At 42.8% G+C, this 24,700-nt stretch overlaps 1 protein-coding gene across 1 annotated transcript in view; it reads right to left on the bottom strand.

Moving 5' to 3' along the window:
* Positions 1 to 3,530: 3,530 nt before the first annotated feature.
* Positions 3,531 to 24,700, bottom strand: part of NPSR1 (neuropeptide S receptor 1) — a 41,011-nt gene continuing 19,841 nt past the window's right edge. Inside the window, exons 5-8 of the mRNA XM_061586216.1 lie at positions 21,462 to 21,538; positions 16,950 to 17,039; positions 13,010 to 13,190; positions 3,531 to 4,111 (exon numbers count right to left, since the gene is read on the bottom strand). Of these exons, the coding sequence (XP_061442200.1) occupies positions 4,024 to 4,111; positions 13,010 to 13,190; positions 16,950 to 17,039; positions 21,462 to 21,538 (436 nt within the window). The 3' untranslated portion in view covers positions 3,531 to 4,023. The remainder of the gene's footprint in view (positions 4,112 to 13,009; positions 13,191 to 16,949; positions 17,040 to 21,461; positions 21,539 to 24,700) is intronic.

The following is a 24,700-nucleotide window of genomic DNA, read 5'->3' on the forward strand; positions in this document are numbered from 1 at the left end:
GTCTTGCAAGTGGAAACAGTCTCGTGCTGTGCTCACCTGTACCTGCATGAAAAATGGCTTGATGTGCATGGCAATATGCCATGTGCAATATTGTGACAGTCAAGCTGACAAAGAAAAAGTTGATTTTGAATCTGTTCTTGAAGAAATGATGACAATGACTTTTATGGTTAGTTGAAATGTTTGAGAAAACATTGTAATCAGAATGGCTGTTTTTGTGGCTTTGTGAATGTATGGTAGTATTGTAATGGAATCAAGACCTTTTATTTTAATCTCTCTGACTTTTATTTCACACAGGATATGTTGTATTTGTCAAGTTGTTTTGTCATTTTGTTGTTCATATTTGAGTATTTTCAGCTACTTTTTACATAGCTAAGGTTTTTTTTCCCAGTAACAAGTAGTCATTACTGGCAGCCGTCATAGCTAATAATGTTACTAGGGTCTAGAGTTATGAAACAAGTAGTACCTAATAGCTTAATCCTTCAAAATGGGACCACACACAACATTTGAGGCCACATAATTGGAAGGAATTGTGCTGACAGATGAAGGAGGGGGAATGCTCAACACATATGATCAATCACTGATTAGCAGGCAAAATAGGGGGAAATGTGATGTATAATACAGAAGAGAAACCACTCCTCAGCCTCCATGATCAATTTTATCCACACAAAAAATAAAATAATATTTTGTTCGCTCTATTTACTGCCTATTCTTCATTTTTTCAGTAATGCTGCCCAAATGTTATTTCAGTACATAATAGGTATTTTCCAGGCAAATTGAGCCATCTTGGGTGTGAAACCGATAGCACCAAATTGGATATTTCATATTTTGGCTATTTATATGTAATTATTGTGGGGGTTTTAGGTAAAAGCTACTCGTTACATACTGACAGAGTCATAGGCTTTTTTTAAAAGCAACTTTGCTTAGTCAATCCAGATGGCAATAGCCACTACTATGGTTCCCAAACTGTGGTCCATGGACCACCAGCAGTCCGTGAGCTTCATTCAGGTGGTCCGTGGTGTGTCTGTAAAAATACAATTTTAAAACTTACAACATCTAGCACTGCACATTACAATTGCTACAGCAGGCAGAAAAATAATGAAGTGGTCTGCCAAGGCCCTTAGCAATTTTCAAGTGGTTAGGGGGTGAGTGGGAATTGGGAACCACTGCCTTAAACTAATGAGACAGAATCTGCATGTGCCTCTTTTTGTGTCCTGATCAGGACCCTTATTCAAATGTCACATTTAGGCAAAGATGGCATCAAAATAAGGTGGATATCTATCTGACTCTAAAAATTAAGTTTATATAAAAACAATAGCCTCTACTTAAGAAAATATAGCAATTTTTTCTGTTAATAGAAAAGGTGCACTATAAATAAGTCACAAATGATGAACGGACTAAAATGTCTCCTTATGAAAACTGCAAATGTCATGATACATTAGAAGCAGTTACACAGCTGTCTATTTTTACTTGCAGGATATATATTTTATTTCATTTTTTAAGGAGAGCATAATTATTTGTATTTTCATAAACAGTGTTTTCCTATAGAAGGTTTTGATGTAGCTTGCCTTGTTTAAACTCTTGTTTTGTACCAGGAAAACATTGGACAGGTTAAGTAATTCTGGACTGCATGGGATTCATTTTGCAGAGGACAAGATTGCTGGAAAGTGTTTTTTATTTTTATTTTTAATTTAAAAGGCATACAGACAATTTCAACAAATTTCACTTTACACAGGAAAACAAGTCTTATACCAGGGGAAACAAAAACTTGATAAAACAATACACAGCAAATTACAAACCAAGAGAAGGTATAAACTTTCAAAATACTGGGACTTTGTGAATAATAAGCACTGGCATTTAAAATAACTTGCCTTGCAGCTGAAGGAAAAAATAAAGGCATTTGTTTTTAAGTAATGAAGGGATTCCCTGAGAAAGTCTGGAACAGAATTCTAAGAGATGGCACATGCATTATGGTTGCCATGGCAATACTGACAGAAATGCTCCCCTCCCTGGCAAACCAATCCCTCCCTGGTATAATGTTGTATACTATTCAGCATCTAGATCAAGGCCCTTGTGGCCACTTGGAGGAGGATGGTTTGCATATTCTCATTCTATTTTAACAGAATTTGCACATCACTTGCAAGCATGTGTGGGATGCCAACCAAGGGGGGTGGACATGCTGTTCATATTTATTTAATTAATTAATTTTTATTACCTTTCATCCCAGAAGGAGCCCAGGCTTCTGCCAGACCTGTGCGCTGAACTATTGACAAAGCAGTGGGAAGGAACTTGACTCTTGAAAAGAGAAACCATGGAGGGGTTTGTTTTTTGGGGGGGAATAATGAATTCAGACTGATTACTTCCTTGTTTGGTAGGTTTTTTTACATTTTAGTTTGCATGTTTACCTGAACACTTTCACATGATTTCTGCAAGAAAACCTTACAAATTTCAGTAAATATCGGACTTTTCAGGGTATGGCAGATCCCTTGCTGACTTGTCGGCCAGTGCTGCTATAGAACCTTCCTTGCTTGACCAAAGTGTCTAGCATCTAGATGTGACATCATTGGCCATTACTATGGTATCACAAACCAACTGGAAATGGGATCAGGTCGGGTCTTAGCATAAGGGCAGGAAAAGCACAGCACCAAAGAGATCTCAAAGAGGCATTAAAGTTTGGGGGCAGAGAGAGAACGTCTAGGGCAATGGCCAACTGGAGGAGTCCCCCCAAATTGGCAGGACAGCCCAATGAGAAGCTGCCAAGATGCATCACCTCTCCTTGGCCCAGAGGCAAAGCCACCAGTATTCTTGACCCTAAGATTTGACAAGGAGAACCACAGGGCAGAGAGATAGAGACCTGCCTCAGCTCAGAAACCTATATGGGAGCTTTTCTTATGAGTATGCAAGAGTGATCTAACTATCTAAATAAAAAGAATATTGGCTCAAAAGGCAGTGGATGGCCTGGAGCAGGTAAGTTTGACCCCTCTCCTGTGGATGTGCTCTTGCTGGGGAAGCAGCTGACACGGGGATACTATAGAACTGGGATGTACAAACTAAGCTGCACTGGTGGCACTCTCACCAGTATCACTCTAGCGGTATTCTTCTAATGATACCAACTATGTTTTCCAGCAGGTCAATATCTTGCTTTGCCACATGCAAGCGGAGTACAATGCCAATACAACTACATGCTTCCTAATATTTCCCTGGTGCAAAAAGTAGCACACTCCCATCCTATGCATATTATTTCATTTAGAAGGGAGACAAACTGTTTGCTTATATGTAGAATGAATCTTTATGGGATCAGTGCGCTTATGTTCAGTGTCAACATGGTGACTTCAAACATCTGTTCCTACTGGGAACTTTGCAAAGCAGAAGTCTGAGCTGGAATGAGCAACAACAATACTGCATGCAAGCTTCAGCCATGGCAGGAACACAATTTTACATATGGGAGCCAAGGTGAAAGGTGAATATTACCCCAGTGTGTCTATGGGAAGAATAACTATTTGATTGTATCATCCATAGTTTTTAAAACGGAGATTTTTGAAAACAAATGCTGAAGAAGTATAGGACACGGTTCCCAGAAAAAGTTCAGCTTAGCAAGTTCTGAAGTCCCGGAGACATCTGAACGTAACCCTGAGTGCTGCCATTTTTCCTGCTCCCTCCCATCAGCTGTCAATTGAAATGTGAAAGAGAAAGAGAGACTTGCTGGCATGTCACTATAGGGCAGACCTGCATAACTCGTGGCTCACCAAGCCAAGTGACAAGCCCCCCCCCGCATAACTTCTGCCCCAATTGCCTGAGTTCAACAAGACCGGTAGCAGCAAGACTGGCAAGTTGACTGTTAGGTGGCTGGTGGGCTACACCCAGGCAATTGGGTCAGAAGTGGTGCAGGCCTGCTTTAGAGGGTGGTGATTTGTGTACAGGAATGAGTTTTTTTTCCTCATTTGTTCCTCCTAGATTTCTGAACACCGATGAGATTTTTATTTCACCCCTCAGAATCAACGCGGTCTTTGTAATCACATCTGATCTCTAAATATATTCTGGCTTGGATAGAGCCTGCATCTCTTGTCCTTCAGTTCTGTCTCTGAAAACCCCCAGATTTCCTGATCTTCTTTGCCTGGAGAAAAAAAAAAGAACAATAATGTGAAAATTGAAATGAATCCACAGGCCTGCATAACTCACGGCTCAGAAAGCCAAGCACTGCCCAGCAGTGGCAAGTTCCTTTGTTTACAGCAGCAACAAGACTGGCAGGTTGGTTGAGTGTTAAATGGGCTACTACAGATGGCTAGTGGGCTGCACTCAGGCAACTGGGTCAGAAGTTATGCAGGCCTGCTGTAGAGGACGGTGGGCACTTGCTCCTTTTGGCAAGATTATATATAAAGAGCAATATCCAATGCATTTGTTCCATTAGCACAAGAATTGATGCTTTCTCTTTCTCCTCCCCCATGCATGTTCTGCACCCTCCCCAAATCTGCCCCGGAGGGTTGTGGAGACTCCAGAACAGATTTACTGGGTGCGTGGGGAGAGGAGAGGAGTGAAAGCATAAATCCTTGCACTAACAGAATGTTACTTAGCACTACATTAGATACAAGTCGTATATTGCAACCCACAACCCCACATGTTCCTCATGTTTCCACCTGAATGTTTTGTTCCTTTGAAGTGAATTGGATCACATACAGCAGGTCTGTACTACAGTATCACAGGTGACTCACCAGGTGAGACATAGACCCCCCTGGCATGTGTTCTTGCCTCCCAGGTGTTTGGCAAGTCCTCTTTTATGCAGTCCCAGGAGGATGAGGTTTTATCTAGCCTCTGAAAGATGCCCTACATGGCTGGCCATGAGTTGCACAGGTGTGCAAGATAGGGATGCATCCACATAGGAGATATTTATGTTTCTGCTTTGCTTTGAGCATAGTGATTCTCAGCCTGTGTGAGTGTTGAGACTGATAGCATAGCAATGCTGCTTTTGTCAACATTCCTTGAAAGTGTCAAAGAATTCAAAGGAATTCTACCTTAATAGCTTACTTTTCATGGTCACAAAATCCCTGCCCTTAACATCAGCATAACTCATTTACATATGATACCTAAATGAAAGATCTTTGCTATTCTGAGTATAATATAAGTGTGTTGCTTCACTTCTCTCAACCCAAAGTGTCACCCAGCAGAAACAGTGGAGAGGGCCTGTTATGCATTGTATAAGCCAGAGCCTGTGAAGAGACCACTGCTAGCTGATGACTTCATTGGTCGGTTTCCAGTGACCTCAACAGAAGCATACAGATCAGACAGCCCTTCCCAATCCGTGGTTTCCAACACAAGGAAAATAAATGTGGCTGCACCTCACAGTGGTGGAGAGCTGTGAGAACTGCCACAATAGCCTAAAAAGTAAAAACTGACAGGCTAGTGGTGAGGCGAGATAAAGAGTAATGTTCATAATAAATAGCCAGGAACAATTTCCTGGAAAGCGTCTGCAATCTAAACATGTTAGGTGGGGGAGGGACTGCCAATACTGAAAGAACCTTGTACAGTGCCTGTCATGAACCTGTATATGTTCATGAGTTATTAAAAAAATCTCATAAGTAATATCTTGGCTCAAGCAAGGGGCTCTGGGAGATTCTACAGTTAGGAAAAGACAGGCCTCTGACAAAGCAAAATCCTGAGTTTCACTTTCCAGCTGAGGACGGTTAAGAAGAAGCCTAAACATGAACACCTGGCTATCTGTGCTGATTAGCAAGTGCCTAGCACTCAAGGTCATTCTTGGCCTGTGAAGTTTGAAACATGGTTGGGAGGGGGGCCTGAAGGCACGCAAAAGGGAGAAACATCTAGAAAGGGGTTACATCAGCCCATTCCTGATTGGATAATTAATCTGGGACCGTTAGGATCCTTTCCCTTAAGTATAGGGCTCGAATCCCAAAGTTTTTGTTCCCTGAAGTTGACCTAAAGGGTTCCTGGTTCCCTAAGAGTTGCCTATGAGAGGCAACTACGCAGGGTTCCATTCTTCTTGTTCTGATGCCAACCTCTCTTAGGAGAGTAGTCATTGCAACCATCTACCTCATGTGTAAGTATTAGGCTAGAAAAGGTTGTTATTTTCTTGTTGTGTCTCTGAATCCTCTTGTTTGTACCAAAACCCCTGTTTGGGTGTATGGTCTTAAAGGATTACTTGCTGCTATATATTTGATGTGCACTTATATATTTTAATAAAGCTACTTCTATTTAACCTGGTGTGTTCATTGAGAGAAAGGGTGGTTCTGAATTCAGCACCTTGACCATCTCAGTCATGTAACTACCAAAGAGGGAGAAAGAAGTTAAAAGCTTAACTCTGAATTGAGGTATTAAACCAGAGGTTCCTGGCAAGGAGTGTAACTGTGGCTCTTGCCTCATAGGATCTTGGTTTTACCTATTGCCTGGGCTCAGAGATCCCCTGGCTCTGAGTGGACCAGTAACAAGGGTGGTGGCAGCCTACCTTCTACCTTGCAGGGTTGGTGTTGGATTGCACAGCCTTGGCAGGGGTGAATTGGTATTTTTCGGTTCCAGTCCCATTTCCTTAAGGGTGGGGTTTGGGTCTGACGCATGGTCCCTGTGCCTTGATGGTAGGGATTCATGACATGGTGTTAGCGGTGGGATCAAGACCATTCTTGCTCTTAGTGAACACACTGTGTGAGATAAGTGCCTTGCAGCAAGCTATAAATTAAAAAGAGACTTCTGACACAACCGTTTATTACTTTGGGTAGTGAGGCTAGTGCAGAATGTCACAGAAAATTCAAACCAGATCCCAAAAGAATGGGGCTACTGAAGTCACAGAAGTGGCAGAGAGGGCAGAAAGAGAGCTACCTCGACGGCTTGAACAGCTGGAGGAAGGCGTGTCTGCTTCGATAGTTACAGCTCAGCCTCCTGTGTATGAGGAGGATACCGTGATTAAACAAGTTGAGGAAAGCAAGGAAGAGGAGGAGGAAGAAGCCTCTGATGAGGAAGAGGAAGAACTGCCCAAAAGTCTGCAACGTTACCTAGCAAAACAAATGCAGTTGCTGACTATACAATTTAAGGCTATGAAGGAAGACCGCCGGAGTCGAGAGAGTTTTGCTCGTGAGCAGAGACAACCTCTATAAAAAGGCTTTTCTGACCTTCCGTGAGACGGATGACATCTTTACCTATTTTCAAGTTTTTACCCATGCTTACAGAGATCAAGGCATAGCAAAAAGGCATTGGATGAGTGCATTAAGAATTAATGCTGAAGGTGAGCTTCGCGAACTTTTAAATTCCATTCCTGAGGAATTTGCTGATGACTTTGATCATTTTTACACCTTAGCTAGATCACATTTTGCTATGACTGCTGAAGACTGCTTTCGGCGCTGGGAAGCAGACCAGAAGAAGCCCAAGGAGAGCTTTGCAGCATTTTCAGCCAGGATGGGCAGAAATGCAGAGCGCTGGGCTAATATTGCAGACGCTATGACCCGAGGCCAAGTTTTAGACCTAAAGAAATGTTTTTTAAATGACTTCCTTGAGAGCTGGCAGCTTTGGTCAGGGATCAACAACCCCAAACGCTTGCCGAAGCTGGCACTTTAGCGGACAGAATGTTTAAAAACAGAGCAGGAGGTGAGAAGTTTGCTCCATTTCGGAAATCTGAGAACGTTCCTGCCAAGCCGCTTGGGTGAGAGACTTCAGGAATGCAGAAACCATGGCAACCATCAGGAGGGGCGAGATTCCCCAAAGCAGCCTCTACCTTGTTGGTGCCTGGATTACAAAATAACTCTTTAGAGGCAATAAAGTGCAGAAAAGAGGGACATAAAGCTAATTTCTGTGCTGAGGTTTTGCCTAAACCTACCCCCACTGTGAGGAAGAACCCAAAGGTTGTGCCGGTCGTACGTGTGAGAGACTTGGACGCACCTGGGGAAGAGCCTCCAGAAATTTCATCTTGGTCGTCAGTGGAAGAAAATGATGGGGAAGAATCCGACTTTGTATTCTCCGCTCCAAACTCACAAGACCGCCCTGAAACTCCTCGTGGGCCTGCAGTCAAAGCCATCTTGGTGAGTGTTGTTCAACATGCCTGAGGGGACACAAAGGGAGGAGGAAAGAACAGCTTGTCTCCGGAGAAAGGCTCCCCAAAACCCCTTTCACCGGAATGTAAAGAATGGGTTCAAACGCAGTTCTCAGAGCCCATATATGTTAACTGTATTAAGGTCATGGGGTGAGTAGATACTGGAAGTGAGATAACCAGCGTGGCTGAACATTTGATAAAGCCAGAACAATATGTTCCTGGACTTAGAATGACTGTTACCACTTATGGTCAAAAGACAGTTCGAGCCGCTGTAGCCGAAGTGGTGCTTGCATACAAGAATTGGACTGGGCACCACAGAGTTATAGTTCACCCAACTCAGAGTTTATGGGACATCTTAGTAGGAGTTGACGTGCTTTTTTTAAACCAGCAAGAGACCGTACGTAGAGCCAAGATGGATGCTCTTACTAGGTCTCAAGCCCTGTTAGACACTTTGGAGTGCAATGTGGAGAAATGGCCATTAGATGGCGATGAGAAGGCTGTGAGCCTACGGAAGCCGCAGGAAAAAAGTTCCACTTTACAGCCCAGAGCAGGGGGGCTGAAGGAATGCAAGCTACTGTCTGCTAGCTCTCAAGAAATTGAGACAGTTTTATTGAAGGATGGAAGCCTTCAGAGTTGTAAAAGTGAGACTGAAACTTATCCAACTGCTTTACTAAAGACTGTGAAATCTAATTCTCTTAATGAACACTTGGTTTTGGCTTGCACCAATGTGTGTGAACTTGCAGAGGATGCTTTGGACTTAGTCGCTGAGAGTCAACAAGAAGGGGGAATAGCTGAAGCTACCCTGCCTGAGGGTTTGACTCAAAAACAGCAAAATCAATTATTCCAAGTCCTGTCTGAGTTTAAAATCATGTTTTCCAGTAAGCCTGGGAGGACTGACTTAGCTATGCATTCTATTGATACTGGGGATCATCCTCCCATCCAATCTTCTCCCTATCATGTTACGGGACGGAATGCTGAGGTGGTAGAGAGGGAAATCCAAGCTATGTTGGACATGGGAGTTATTGAACCCTCTACTAGCCCCTGGTCCTCCCCTATTGTGTTAGTGGCTAAACGGAAAGCTAATGAAGTGCGTTTCTGTGTGGATTACAGGAAGTTGAATCAGATTTCCCAGGTGGATCCGTATCCTTTGCCTAGGATGGATTATTTAATAGAAAAGCTGGGAGCAGCAAAATACATCACCACTTTGGACTTGACCAAGGGGTATTGGCAAGTACCTCTGGATGGGGACGCAGCTGCAAAATCTGCTTTTATTACGCATATGGGGCTGTTCCAGTTCAAGGTCCTTCCATTCGGACTTCAAAACGCTCCAGCGTCGTTTATGAGGCTTATTAATTCCGTGATTAATGGACTAGGCGAATTTTCTTGCGCTTATCTGGACGATATTGCCATCTTTAGTTCTGACTGGGATTTGCATATTAATCACTTGAGAATTGTTTTACAGAGACTGCAGAGTGCTGGACTGACCATCAAGGCTCAGAAATGCCAATTTGGGCTGGGGGAAGTTGTTTATCTCGGTCATAGGGTGGGGCAGAATTGTGTAAAACCCCTGGAAGCTAAGATCAAAGTTATACAAAATTGGCCTGTTCCAAAAACCAAGAAACAGGTTCAGTCCTTTTTGGGACTGGCAGGGTACTATCGGAAATTTGCCCCACACTTTAGCAGTATTGCTACCCCCTTAACTGATTTGTGCAAAAAGACCATGCCAATGAGTGTTATTTGGACTGATAAGTGTCAAAGTGCTTTTGATGCCTTGAAGACTTTGCTAGTAAATTATCCTGTCTTGAAAGCTCCTGATTTTTCAAATCCCTTTGTGGTTCAGACTGATGCATCAAATTTTGGGCTTGGCGCTGCTTTGCTCCAAAGGGATGCTGCTGGAGATTTACACCCCATTGCATACCTCAGTAAGAAATTGATTCAGAGGGAGTGCAATTTGGCCACCATTGAAAAGGAGTGTCTTGCTTTGGTCTGGGCTCTGGACAAGTTACGCCCGTACCTATGGGGACATCATTTTCAATTGCAGACAGACCATTCACCCTTGTGCTGGTTAAACAGGATGAAGAATTCCAACCAGAAATTGTTGCGTTGGAGTCTAGCCCTCCAAGATTTTGATTTTTCGATCCAGTACATAAAAGGGCGTGATAACGTAGTAGCTGATGCCTTATCTCACTTACCTGTTCCAGTTGACTGATATTTTGGCTCATACCTATCCCACTGACTGATTCACGGCTCTGATGACCTTTGGACTGTTTTTAGACGTTGTTTTACTCTTTTATGCTTTTAACATGGCTTTTTGGATCCCTATTTGATTTTATGGCTTATGACCTTTTTTGGATTTTGGACCAGCTTTTGGATTACCCCATTTTTTATCTTATCTCTTTATTCATTTAATAAAGTCTTCTTTTTTACTGTCTCACATTTTTGGGTATTTTAAGGGTCCCTTAATTTTTCTCTTAGGTGTTATTTTGTAATATTTTCTTTATAGCTTTTGAAACCTATGTAGAAGGCATAAGTCAAGAAGTAGCTCACTTGCTTTATTGTATTAATATATTTTTCTTTTAATGATGTATATTGTGCATTTTGATGTATTGATTGTAAATTTCTGATTTTTTTTTTTTATCCCTGGTTGCTGTGGCGATGAAGCAGAACTGTTCAGAGTTCTGACATCATCTTCCCGAAAAGGGGCGTGTCATGAACCTGTATATGTTCATGAGTTATTAAAAAAAATCTCATAAGTAATATCTTGGCTCAAGCAAGGGGCTCTGGGAGATTCTACAGTTAGGAAAAAACAGGCCTCTGACAAAGCAAAATCCTGAGTTTCACTTTCCAGCTGAGGACGGTTAAGAAGAAGCCTAAACATGAACACCTGGCTATCTGTGCTGATTAGCAAGTGCCTAGCACTCAAGGTCATTCTTGGCCTGTGAAGTTTGAAACATGGTTGGGAGGGGGGCCTGAAGGCACGCAAAAGGGAGAAACATCTAGAAAGGGGTTACATCAGCCCATTCCTGATTGGATAATTAATCTGGGACCGTTAGGATCCTTTCCCTTAAGTATAGGGCTGGAATCCCAAAGTTTTTGTTCCCTGAAGTTGACCTAAAGGGTTCCTGGTCCCCTAAGAGTTGCCTATGAGAGGCAACTACGCAGGGTTCCATTCTTCTTGTTCTGATGCCAACCTCTCTTAGGAGAGTAGTCATTGCAACCATCTACCTCATGTGTAAGTATTAGGCTAGAAAAGGTTGTTATTTTCTTGTTGTGTCTCTGAATCCTCTTGTTTGTACCAAAACCCCTGTTTGGGTGTATGGTCTTAAAGGATTACTTGCTGCTATATATTTGATGTGCACTTATATATTTTAATAAAGCTACTTCTATTTAACCTGGTGTGTTCATTGAGAGAAAGGGTGGTTCTGAATTCAGCACCTTGACCATCTCAGTCATGTAACTACCAAAGAGGGAGAAAGAAGTTAAAAGCCTAACTCTAAATTGAGGTATTAAACCAGAGGTTCCTGGCAAGGAGTGTAACTGTGGCTCTTGCCTCATAGGATCTTGGTTTTACCTATTGCCTGGGCTCAGAGATCCCCTGGCTCTGAGTGGACCAGTAACAGGGGTGGTGGCAGCCTACCTTCTACCTTGCAGGGTTGGTGTTGGATTGCACAGCCTTGGCAGGGGTGAATTGGTATTTTTCGGTTCCAGTCCCATTTCCTTAAGGGTGGGGTTTGGGTCTGACGCATGGTCCCTGTTCCTTGACGGTAGGGATTCATGACAGTGCCCACTTATCTGGGAGTAAGGCCCAATTAACTAGTTCTGAGTAGACATTTATGGGCTTAGGGTGAACGCTTACAATTCACCAAAAAGAGGAAGCACACCGGTCGATTTACATAAAATGTGCATATGCCAATTTTTATGTCTAGATTGGGGTGGCCAGATCCACTCCCTCTAGCAATTTTTTTCTGGGCCCCTAATTTGGGGAGTGGTGGCAAAATAAATAAGTAGATATGGCACTGGGAGGAGTGGAGAGGTTTAAACCACTGATGGGGATGCCCCTCTCAAATGATCAGAATAATCATTTAATGAGCAGGGAGGGGGCAATACTCTCTCTTCTGAGCTGTTTTGCACCTAGCAAATGGGGGCAGGAGTGTGTGTGTGTGTGTGTGTGTGAGAGAGAGAGAGAGAGGGGGGGAGAGGGAGAGGGGGAGAGAGAGGGGGGAGAGAGGGAGAGAGGGGAGAGAGAGAGGGGGGGGAGAGAGAGAGAGAGAGAGAGAGAGAGAGAGAATGGAATGGCCACATTCATGTTTCATCACACCCACTACTGACATATGGCTCCCAGGAGGCTGTCCAAGGATGAATGTGGCCTTTGGGCCAAAAAAAGTTAGCTGCCCCTGGTCTAGATGCAAATTTTGCAATAATTGCTCTAATTGAAATGCAACACGTTACATAGTGAGGAAAGCTGCAGGTGACACGTGTTCCTGCTTGTTCAGTCTGCTGTCCTTGTTGCTGGGTGACTTCAAGTCCCCTGCTCTCCCTTTTCAGTATTCTTTATCTTTAAACTTGATGTGGACTGGGGAGCCCTTCCAACAGAGCACTCCTTCGAACAGAGAGCTGTCCTATGACAGCCCTTCAAACAGAAATGTGAAACTTAGCATAATTCTCACAAACAGCAAATGATCTGGGCTGTACCACTTCAGACTGGGGTGGTGGTGCTCACATATTGCATGCTGTTCCATACAAAAAAACCCCAGAGGTCTGATTTCTCCCCTTCTAAATCCTAGGGAGCAGCGCTTCCTTCAGTGTGTGTGATTTTTACCCTTCCCAGCTTTCTCTGCCTGCCTGCATTTTCTATCCTACGAGCTTTTATCAACTTAATATCACTCACCTGGGGAGGATAATGTGTAGCCAGGCACTTATTTGGTGGGATTTTGGATATTTAAATACTATTAGAGGAAACCCCCCCCCCCAAAAATCCAGTACCTGAAAGCATGGCAAAGGGTGTTGCTGAAGATACAGTATATGATGGGATTGATGGCACTGTTCAAAGCTGGCAGATTCTGAATAATCACTGCTGCATAGAAGCGTTCTTTGGTCTCAGGGAGGACACTGAAGTTGTCCAGAATATCAAAAAGAAAGTAAGGACTCCAGCAGAGCACAAATGCTGCAAGAAACCAAGGGAATCCTTTGAAATGTACTCAGTTTAATGAGATAAGTAACCCTGGGAGATCTAAGCAAAACTGGCTTGTCACAAATACGCAATTTTTCTCACCAAAAGAATTGCTATTAAGTCTGGTTGACGTAAACTTTTGTAGCCTAATCTGATGCAAGCAAGATGTGCCTAAATCTGTTGTTTTCATGCAAGCAACACCTGCTGAATTCCCCTCTTTTACACAACTATTAAAAGTGCAGAAGACCTCTCCTCTTTTGCATCCAATCATCCTATTTCAATGGGTTTAGGTGTTCCTATCTCTCAAAAGGACCCGGCTTTTAGGGCAACACAAATAATCTCACTGTAAATATACAGATCTGTTTGGGGTTTTTTAAAGAACAGCTTTTTTAAAAAAAAAACTGTAACAATCTCTTTTAATGGATAGCAATGATTAAATACTGAAAGGCCTTTGCCTTCTAAGCCGAGAACCTCAAAGGCATTCCTACATCCGCTTATGGATCTTGCAGAAAGGAACTAAGCGTCACTCTCTGCATAATCCATTTATTGCAAATTCCCCAATGTTCCCTGGCAAAGGAGCAGGAATGTTCAGCTGTAACATCCTCATTTGCAGAGACTCGTTAAGAAGAAAAGATGTGGTGCACAGCCCTGTTGTATCAATTTACCTGCCCCTCTGGACTTATCCAGACAAACAAAAAGCATTGAACAACTGCAATATAATTACATTAAACACAAATGCATATCCAATTAAATCATTATCAAATGCCAGGGAGTGCTTCCTAATGAGTCCCCTGAGTTAACAGCCAGTCTAATCACATCAGTATAAATTCCAGCACCAAAGCCAGAGATTCTTGCATTTTCGCTTTGATTAGCCTCTATAGCAAATGAATATTCAAGTTTAAATAAGAAAAAAAAAGGAAATCAAACATCTTGGCTGACAGGGGCCACTCCGTCTGTATGTCTGGAGATAGGGAGAGGGAAAAAAGGAAAGGAGGCATGTTCATATCAGTTTCAAGGGAATCTTCCAGGAAACATCTTCCCCAAAATTAAAAATTAGCTTCTGGGTAATCAAATACAAGATGGATACACAACCAGAGCCAGTGTGGCATTATGGTTAGAGTGTATGTCTAGGACTTAAGAGACCAAGGTTCAAATCCCCACTCAGCCATGAAGCTTGCTGGGTGACCTTGGGCCAATCACAGTCTCTCAGCCTAACCTACCTCACAGGGCTGTTGTGAGGATAAAATGGAGAGGGAGGAGAACCATGTATGCCACCTTGAGCTCCTTGAAGGAAAGGTGGGATAGAAATGTAACAAATACATAGATAAACAAACCACTGCTTTCCACTTACTGGTAGCAATAGTGCCCTCAGGGCAGGAGCCTTGGACCCCACTCCTCAGGAGGGCGCCAAAACGCAGCAGGGCTGTCTTACCATATTTTGAAATAAGTGATCATCTAAAGAGGACCCCTGCAAAAGAGTCTGAAATTGTCTACCTGCATTACTGCTTGGCAGACCGAGGACCACTGGGCTCTCTGACCCTACATCACATCTATTAAGTCACTGATGTATTTACACACTCCTATCTAATTCAATTAATGTTTTCAGTCTTTCAGTTAAGATGATAGGATATCCAGGTGGCTACTGTTTTAATAAAACTTTTTTCTGGGAGTGAGAATAATTGGTTTATCCAGAATTGTACAACAGGAATGGACCTGTTGTATGACCACTTTGCTGTGGTCAAGCGCAGATGTGTGAAATACATACTGCCTGACATAGTCAGGCCTCAGCATACCAGCAGGAATATGGCCTCCTGTATGAACCACCTTTCTTGGGAGGGGGGACAGCCACTTCTCGGGTTAACTGCACTTATATTGTTTCTGCAAATGGGAAAGCGCTATAGCTCAGTTGACTGAGCACATGGTTTCCATGAAAAAAAAAACAACTCTTGAGATTCAATCCCGTCCATCTCCATGTAGGGCTGGCAAAGAGTAACACTCCTGTCATCATGGCAGCTCAGAGCATCATGGCAAGTCAGTGTAAATACTGAATAAGCAGAGGGTGGCTAGCATCCAAAAGAGAATTCAAAAAAGGGGTCAAAGACCAAGATGCTGGAAAATAGGAACTTTTTAATTTTTGATAAAACCCAACACGTTTCAGCCTGTTATCTACAGGCCTTCATCAGGGGATAATAGTTTATAAGATTATAAGACAAGCAAATCGTTTACTGTACTGTGCCAATATCAAATGTCAAATTACACTGGCTTAAGTTACCCCTATTCCAAACTCTATTTAGGAGGAATTTGATGTACACCACTCTTTTGGCTGGCTAAATTCAGGTATGTCTCTTCTTGCCTTGTCCTGTCCCTGACCACCCCAAATGCCCCTTTTGGGGGACTTACACCAGCATAAGTTCAGCTGGCTGAGCCCTGGCTGAGCAAGGGTGAGGGATTTATACCAGCATATCTCTGACTCAACTGTGGTAAGGGGCTCTGCCAGGAAAGCCCAAGATCCACCAAATCCAACCTTTCTCATCCCAGTGGATCTTGGCTTTGGATTGCACTGTTAGTATAGCCAGGGGAGGGAACCTGTGGCCCTTCAGATGTTGTTGCACTGCAACTCTTGTATGCACGGCCAATGGTCAGGGATAGTGGAAGTTGTAGTCAAGCAACATCCGGAGGGCCAAAGGTGTCCCATCCCTGCTATAAGACAACTTCCTATGTCCCTATCCTGTGCTTCTCTTGAGCAATTGTATTGCAATTTGGAGTTGTGTGTGAACGCTTCTCAGAAGCAATTGCAGTTTTATTTCAAGTCAGCCCCCCCTGCTGATTTTTTTTTTAATTGATTTTGTAATCATTTTTTGTTGTTGCTTTATGGATTTATTTTGCTCACCCTGAGTGTGAAACTGCCTGGGTCACACAGAAAAGTTCAAGACAAATCAATAAATAGCAACATGAAGTATGAAGTACAGAGGCATGCAGGGGGTGGGAGGGGATTGCACACCCTCAGTGATGCTACTTGACAAAGATTATCTTTTGCTGCTACACAGATGGTTTTAACAGATGTAGGGATTTCAGGAACTTGGAAAAGCACAGAGAGATGATCCTGCTATACAGAGAAAGAAGCGCTCATTTATTATCAGGGGAGAAACAGAGCAAATAGACAGGACTTGATTGTGTTGATGCCAGACAATCTAGGAGTGTGTTGCCATGATGGGTTGCTTTTAACACTGCAGAAGTGGACATCAGCTGGGTAAGCAAAAGGTTCATCTACAGCACACCAGGCTAAACAAAATGGTCTCCATAATGCTGCCTTAATCTATCCCAATTGAGAGTCAGTAGCAGCATCTTCCTTTTGCATTTCTGTTTCATCTCAGTTTAAGTGGCGAAGGACGGCTGCACAGATTCACACAAACTAGGAGATCTGAGGGCAAAACTGTTCCTAAATTGTATCACTTCAGACTGCAGGCAGGGAATTGAATATTTTAGAGGAAGGCTTTTTGCATATTTTAAGTTAATTGTCAGAGAGCAGAGTGCTAGTTGAGTCTTCTCTCTTCCAAAAATGTATACATTAGTCAAAACTGCATTCAAAATATGTTTATTAGGAGAAATGTGCACCACAATGCTGAAGAATTTTCATAAGGAATTTTTTAAAAAAAATATTCAAATTGCCACAGAAGTGAATTTAAGACTGGAAAAATGAGAAGCCAAGAGAACTGAAATTGACAGTTCCTTCCACTCCTAGTTGTCACTTACCCAAAATTATGACCACACTGTATTTGATAGCTTTGATTTTAGCCTTTGATATGAGTCCTCGATGGGTGTAGCTAGCACGGAATTTGCCATCTGCAAAGAGACGCAAAAAATAAAAATACATAGGCATAATTAGAATGTGGCATTTCTCTCATAAAATTGCCCAATTGATCAAATTGCCCAAGAAATGTTAATTGTATCTACACAGCAGGAATTTCTATGACTCAGGCTATACTACTGAATCATTTTAGAATAAATAAAGTTGAGCAATTTCACAATACCTATTTCCCTTAATCTCATCTAACCTGTTCACCCCATTATTTATTTGATTCTTTATTTCAGTTCTTACACAATGCACAATCACTTAGCCTATGACAAGGACCTGGGTATGCTATAGCATTCTAAAACAAAACAAAATCAAAAAGAAAAAAAATCTTTTGGGATATTTTTTATCATAGGTGTGATTATATGATAAGAAAATATGTAAATAGCTATCTGATGTAGCTTGTAAATAGTTGCAAAGACATCTAATTTAGCTACCTCCTATGAAACAAAATCATCTCCTCAGCCCATCCTGTTGCAGAACAACCACATTCCACTATTATTCCACTTTGAATAGTCATGGCTTCCCCCAAAGAAGCCTGGAAAGTGTACTTTGTGAAGGGTGCTGAGAGTTATTAGGAGACCGCTGTTCTCGCAGGGCTACAGTTGCAGGAGTTCCCTAGGAAGAGGGACTGACTGTTAAATTACTCAGAGAATTGTAGCTCTGTGAGAAGAAAAGGCTCTCCTAGAAACTCTCAGCATCAAACTATCCTTCCCAGGATTCTTTAGGGGAAGCCACAACTGTTTGAAGCGGAATACTGTAAAAGTGGAATAAATGTATGGTGTGAATGTGGCCCAAGATAATAGCACTGTGCCAAATTTTTGTGAGGTTGATTTTTCAAAGCAAAGTTATTTCAGGAGCCTCTGAATTGTTTGCCATCTCCCCGTCCGACATTTTGGGTTCCTGTTCACAGTCTTCCCTACTCTGCTGCTCATGCCTTTTGCAGGAAGAGGGATCCCCATTAGTCAGGCAACAGGAACCAATGGTCTCTGCCTCTTGCTGCAGTACAGAGACAGTTTTGTTGCCTGCTGGTGCTGCACAGTAAGACTTTTGCCCTAGTCCAACTTTAGTCATGCAGTTATGCAAAATTAACTATGGCCCCCAAAGCACAGCCTGAAGGTGCATAATACCACAGTCATGCTGAAGTTAAGCAGGTCTAGGTCTGGTCAATGGCAGCCTAGCAAGCACAATTCCCAACTACACTGCTATGCCATTAAGTCAATTAAGCCAAGCTGGATCATCATATTGATAAAAGGGACATATTCCTTCTCCCCACCCTTCCTGTGAAGACTTTAGCACAAAGGGGTGTGAAAAATTGTCCACCTGGGAGTATTTCCTTAGGGAAGAGTTTCTGAAATGTGCATCCTGCAGGGGTGTCACTACCGGGGTGTGGAGGGTGTGGCCCGCACCCGGGTGTCACCATGAGGGGGGTGACACCCAGAGCTGCCCCACCCCATGCCGTTGCCCGGCAAGGCTGCTCCAACTCCTCCTCGGAGGCGGGCGGGTGAGACTGGGAGCAGCATCCGCGGGGCGAGGGAGGCGCGCTGGCGTTCCCAGGCCTTCTCCGGCTGGGTGCCCCTCCGGCACGTGCATGCGCGCACACGCAAGCCCAGCCACCTCGTCCATGCCCCTGGGAGGGCGTGCACCAAAGGTCCGCACCCCCCACACTCCCGCTAGTGACGCCGCTGGCATCCTGTCTCAGTCCATCACTTCTACACATTGTGCCAGGCCAGAAACATGCAGTTTGTGCTTTGTAGAACAGGGTAAGGAAACTTTTCCAGACCACATTCCCTTCTTGGCAATCTTCTGAGGCCACATGCCTGTGGTGGGTGCAGCCAGGTGCAAACATGGGTAGAATAACAAATGTGAATTTTACCCTTCTACAGTAGGCTAGTGGTTTGGCAAATGAAATTGTGTCTCAAAGAGATAAGTGGAATCCAGCAATTTATTCCTTTAATGCCCTATCTGGAGCTTATATAAGGGCTTGAAACTGCTTAATAATATGTTTTATATAATGTAGGCATATGGTAATATGATATAAGTAGAAGCTTTAAATCTATGTACTGTCAGGATGGCAGCTTATAATGGGATAAGTCTGTGAGAGTCACAAAGACTGACAGGAGGAGGGGGGATTAGTGGATTGTGGCATACATTCAGCAGGAAGATCCATATACGGGATGTGCCCAGGAAGACCATATATAGAGAGAGCGCCCTCTGCCACTCATTCAAGGATGACTCATTCTGATTGACAGGAAGCAGGGATTGGTGGAACCACTGAAGTGCAAGGAGGCATGATCAATGCACCAATCAGCTGCCAGACTAGGCAGCTGACTGTCATGAGGATGGCACACGACTTATCCTGATTGGCTGGGCAAACCCCCTTGAAGCAATCAATGGGGGAGGGGGCCCTGAGAAGTGAAGATAGCCAATGAGGTTATGGCTAAGGGGAAGGACTTAGCTGTGTGACATAGCACACTAGTATATAAATGATGGCAGCCCACTGCTCTAAATGAGGCTGCACACACGTGTGGTAAGACCTTGGACAAAAGGAAGAGTGTAACTGATGATCCAGCAACCGCTACTGATAAGATCTAGTATAAGAGTCTCCCAGTAGCTGGATCAGGTTGTTTATTATATCTGCTCTGTTAAGTGCTAAGTACAGTAAGTCTGCAACGCTGAGTTGCTGCATTCTTCTGTTATCTCATGAATAAACTGTGTTAACTGGCACAGCTGGTGTTAAATTTCATTGCCTAACTGGATCCAAATCGGTTTAAAAGAACTGTTTGCCAGCAAGAGGATCATGGCAAAATAGCTAGTTTCGACACTCAGTCCCACATTCCTCTCTGTCCTCATCCAGGCAAGCAAGAGGCATGATCAGAGTTCAAGGATTCATTCCAGTCAGATAAGAACACTCAAGGGAGATGCAAAGCAGGGCCAGTGTGGGGTGTGCACTGGAGAAAAGGGGAGTGACTAGGAAGGAGGTGTGACCGGAAGAGAGTCCCAGGGACCAAATGGAGAGCTGGAGGACTGCATTTGGCCCCCCGGGCCTCAGGCTCCCTGCCCTACTGTAGAAGCTTCATAAAGCCCTGTGCCTGCCCTCAAAAGCATTTGCATTCCTTGAATATTCAAGCTGAATACTTAAGAGGCTCTCTGAGTGTTCAGCTTAACACTTCCTTTGGCTGCTAACCTATCCTACTCCAAAAGCTCACCATGAGGACAGGGTGGCAGCTTGTGGACAGCGCCAGCAATGATGCAAGAAACCTCTTCTGTCTCTCCTCCTGCAAAAAAAAAAATGCTGGGGAATAATTGGGCATCAGAAGCCCTCTGTATGATCTTCCCGAGTTGCTTCTCTGCTGGTAGCCTCAGTGCTATTCTATTTCCAGTTTTGTTTTTAATTTTTTTTAGATGAAGAATGTTTTATTATCTGTGGTATTATGTTCCTCATGGCTAGACCAGCAATGGTATTTAGTACAGTATATGAGAGCATTTGATAACATGTAATTTTGTCAGTTTGCAGTGTGGTAGCTGTGTTAAAACTGCCATGAGACTTTTGAATGGAATTGTATGTTACTTGATAGATCACGAGATTTGTTATGTGAAGTCTGTAAAAATTGAAGTGATCAACAGATGCCAACAAGTATAAAGATTTTGAATGTTAGATTTTATGTTCAAAATGGAAATGTGAAATTTGCTTCAAATATTTTCTTATTCAAATAGCAAACAATAAAGAAATCACAGACTGCTGAATATTTGTGAATATTCTGCTATTACTGATCTGCTCTGTCTTGGTTGTCATTACCTACATCATTGTGAGGCCATGATGGGTTTGGAAGGATTTCTGAAAATACTTAGTTTAAACTTTATACAGAGCACAGTTTTGCATGAGAGAACTTGTGAAAACAAAGGAAAAAGAAAAATTTAGAAAAGGTAATTCTGAATTCATTAAAATGTATAAGCAAAGTTTTTCTTTTTCGTCTCTAAAGCAGTCTTTAAGATAACTGTATGCTTGGCTTCATCTTGTTCATTCATTTCCATTTTAAGATTGACAATGCTTATTTGATTAATCAGTATTTCAGAAGCAAGGGTCCTGATTTTTCTCTTGATCCCATAAATCTGTTTCAGCCACTGGTGATGGATTGGTGTACCTCAGCTGAGAATCAGTATGTATTTTTGCCTAGTTATACCAGAGCTAGTAGTATAAGACTTTGCTCATTCATTTTATCTTATTACATCTAGGTAAAATGAGCCAACCTGATCAGCACATGTTTAATTGCCTTGGCAGTTTAGCATTTGGCAACTCATGTAGATTTGATTAGCAGTGGGCTTTTTAACGACCTCTGGGATAATTACACACTACTGCCTTTTAATGCCATGGGCTTTCATGCTTGGAAGTGATTTCACGAATTACTTACCAGAACAGTTGGATACAATGACACCATGGGCTTTGCTCTTAACCCATATCGTTCGAATCACAATGAAGTAAATAACACTACAAATAAGCAGTAAACAGAAAAACACATGTTAATGATACTTTAGGATGGGGTAAGCTAGTGCTTCACTGTATCAGTTTGCCAGTGTGTGTAACAGGTTAGCTGACATTGACGTTCATACCTTGTGAGTTTGATTTAAGCCTTGCAGGTCTGCAGATGCTTAACCTGAACAGTCACCCCCTTGAACTTACAATATGCAGAAAACCTGATGGTACTGGAGGTTGGAGTTGAGGCAGGAGCCTCAGAGTCTCATCTGTCATCCAAGTGGGGTCAGTGGGGTAAAGAAGGCAGCTCAAATGAGACATCAGTGAGGACACTGAGGCCTGAAACTCACATGTGTTTGAAGCAGCCCTAGTTATAAGAGGAATGTATAACCAAATATATTACTTGCTGTCTGTATTTCAAACTTTTTATTTCTCAACCCATTTTTTCCAGTTTGTTTTAAAAAAAGTTTTCACCCTCCAGTGACTTGTAATGATTTTTTTTAAAAAAAAAACCAGACGTTTGCAGTGCACACAATCTACAGAGGCAAAAACTTGCCACCTCCCTGATGCAGAACTACTGGACTGCAACCAAGAGAAAGTGTCACACATATTCATATAAGGCAGCAGATGAGATAGCTGCGTGCGGCTACTTCTACTTGTTACTGTCCCAGTCCTTTTGTCCACTCTCCTTCCCTGCTCGTAGTTCAAACTATCAGCTTCTGAGAAATATTCATGTTGATAGTTTAGGCCTGGGAACTATATGCATCACTTGTCAAGATTATTCTTATGTTGCTGTATGCAGCTTTGAGAACTGTAAAGCTGAAAGCAGCATCTATGTGGAAATAAATAAATGGGGCTATGGAGACAACCAAACATTCAGTTCTATAACTTTATACTATCGATTCTGCCCCTGCCTCCTCCACATCCTACAAACGAGGTATGGTCAAAGAGGGAGACATTAGTGTTCTTTGAGATATGAAGGGCAGATCACCATCTTTACCACGCTAACATCCCAAAATACCTGAAAGGAAAGAGAATGCAAAAGAAGTAAGGCAGAAAGAGGGTGGGCAAAAGGATATTCATCTATTGGGGTTGCAATTTGGCAACCCTACCTGAGGTAGCTAGTTGTACTTCTCTTTCAAGCCCTATGGTAGTCAAGTTGTTCCAGACAATGAGAAGCCATCTGGGGCTCCTGGATCTCTCCACAGAAGACATCTGTGAGTCAACCTTTTTGCAATATAGTAAAACCAGAAACAGATTTTGAGTGTTAGCGATGATGATGATGGAGAAAAAGATGAAGAAGACAAAGCAGCAGGAGGAGCAGCAGCAGCAGAAGCATTTATATAGCATTTTTAAAGTGTTTGGCAACTTATATATGTTATCTTATAACCTTTACAATAGCTTCCAGAGGGGTAGCCATGTTAGCCTGCTGCAGACTAATATACACATGTGGATATTATATATGTTATATATCCCTGCAACTCAGGGTAATACTCCACACATTTCCTGAAACGGACTGTCCAGTCCAAGTATGGTGTAATGATTAAAAAACCCTTGGATGATAAGGGAGTCAAAGGTGCACTAAAGAACGATAAGGAGATTGCAGAGAAGCTAAATGAATTCTTTGCATCTGTCTTCACAGTGGAAGATATAGGGCAGATCCCTGAACCTGAACTAACATTTGCAGGAAGGGATTCTGAGGAACTGAGACAAATAGTGGTAACGAGAGAGGAAGTTCTAAGCTTAATGGACAATATAAAAACTGACAAATCACCGGGCCCGGATGGCATCCACCCGAGAGTTCTCAAAGAACTCAAATGTGAAATTACTGATCTGCTAACTCAAATATGTAACTTGTCCCTTGGGTCCTCCTCCATGCCTGAGGACTGGAAAGTGGCAAATGTAACGCCAATCTTCAAACAGGGATCCAGAGGGGATCCCGGAAATTACAGGCCAGTTAGCTTAACTTCTGTCCCTGGAAAACTGGTAGAAAGTATTATTAAAGCTAGATTAACTAAGCACATAGAAGAACAAGCCTTGCTGAAGCAGAGCCAGCATGGCTTCTGCAAGGGAAAGTCCTGTCTCAGTAACCTATTAGAATTCTTTGAGAGTGTCAACAAGCATATAGATAGAGGTGATCCAGTGGACAGAGTGTACTTAGACTTTCAAAAAGCGTTTGACAAGGTACCTCACCAAAGGCTTCTGAGGAAGCTTAGCAGTCATGGAATAAGAGGAGAGGTCCTCTTGTGGATAAGGAATTGGTTAAGAAGCAGAAAGCAGAGAGTAGGAATAAACGGACAGTTCTCCCAATGGAGGGCTGTAGAAAGTGGAGTCCCTCAAGGATCGGTATTGGGACCTGTACTTTTCAACTTGTTCATTAATGACCTAGAATTAGGAGTGAGCAGTGAAGTGGCCAAGTTTGCTGATGACACTAAATTGTTCAGGGTTGTTAAAACAAAAAGGGATTGCGAAGAGCTCCAAAAAGACCTCTCCAAACTGAGTGAATGGGCGGAAAAATGGCAAATGCAATTCAATATAAACAAGTGTAAAATTATGCATATTGGAGCAAAAAATCTTAATTTCACATATACGCTCATGGGGTCTGAACTGGCGGTGACCGACCAGGAGAGAGACCTCGGGGTTGTAGTGGACAGCACGATGAAAATGTCGACCCAGTGTGCGGCAGCTGTGAAAAAGGCAAATTCCATGCTAGCAATAATTAGGAAAGGTATTGAAAATAAAACAGCCGATATCATAATGCCGTTGTATAAATCTATGGTGCAGCCGCATTTGGAATACTGTGTACAGTTCTGGTCGCCTCATCTCAAAAAGGATATTCTAGAGTTGGAAAAGGTTCAGAAGAGGGCAACCAGAATGATCAAGGGGATGGAGCGACTCCCTTACGAGGAAAGGTTGCAGCATTTGGGGCTTTTTAGTTTAGAGAAAAGGCGGGTCAGAGGAGACATGATAGAAGTGTATAAAATTATGCATGGCATTGAGAAAGTGGATAGAGAAAAGTTCTTCTCCCTCTCTCATAATACTAGAACTCGTGGACATTCAAAGAAGCTGAATGTTGGAAGATTCAGGACAGACAAAAGGAAGTACTTCTTTACTCAGCGCATAGTTAAACTATGGAATTTGCTCCCACAAGATGCAGTAATGGCCACCGGCTTGGAT

The sequence above is a fragment of the Rhineura floridana genome, chromosome 10, assembly GCF_030035675.1.
Source record: "Rhineura floridana isolate rRhiFlo1 chromosome 10, rRhiFlo1.hap2, whole genome shotgun sequence".
In the NCBI taxonomy this organism is placed as follows: Eukaryota; Metazoa; Chordata; class Lepidosauria; order Squamata; family Rhineuridae; genus Rhineura; species Rhineura floridana.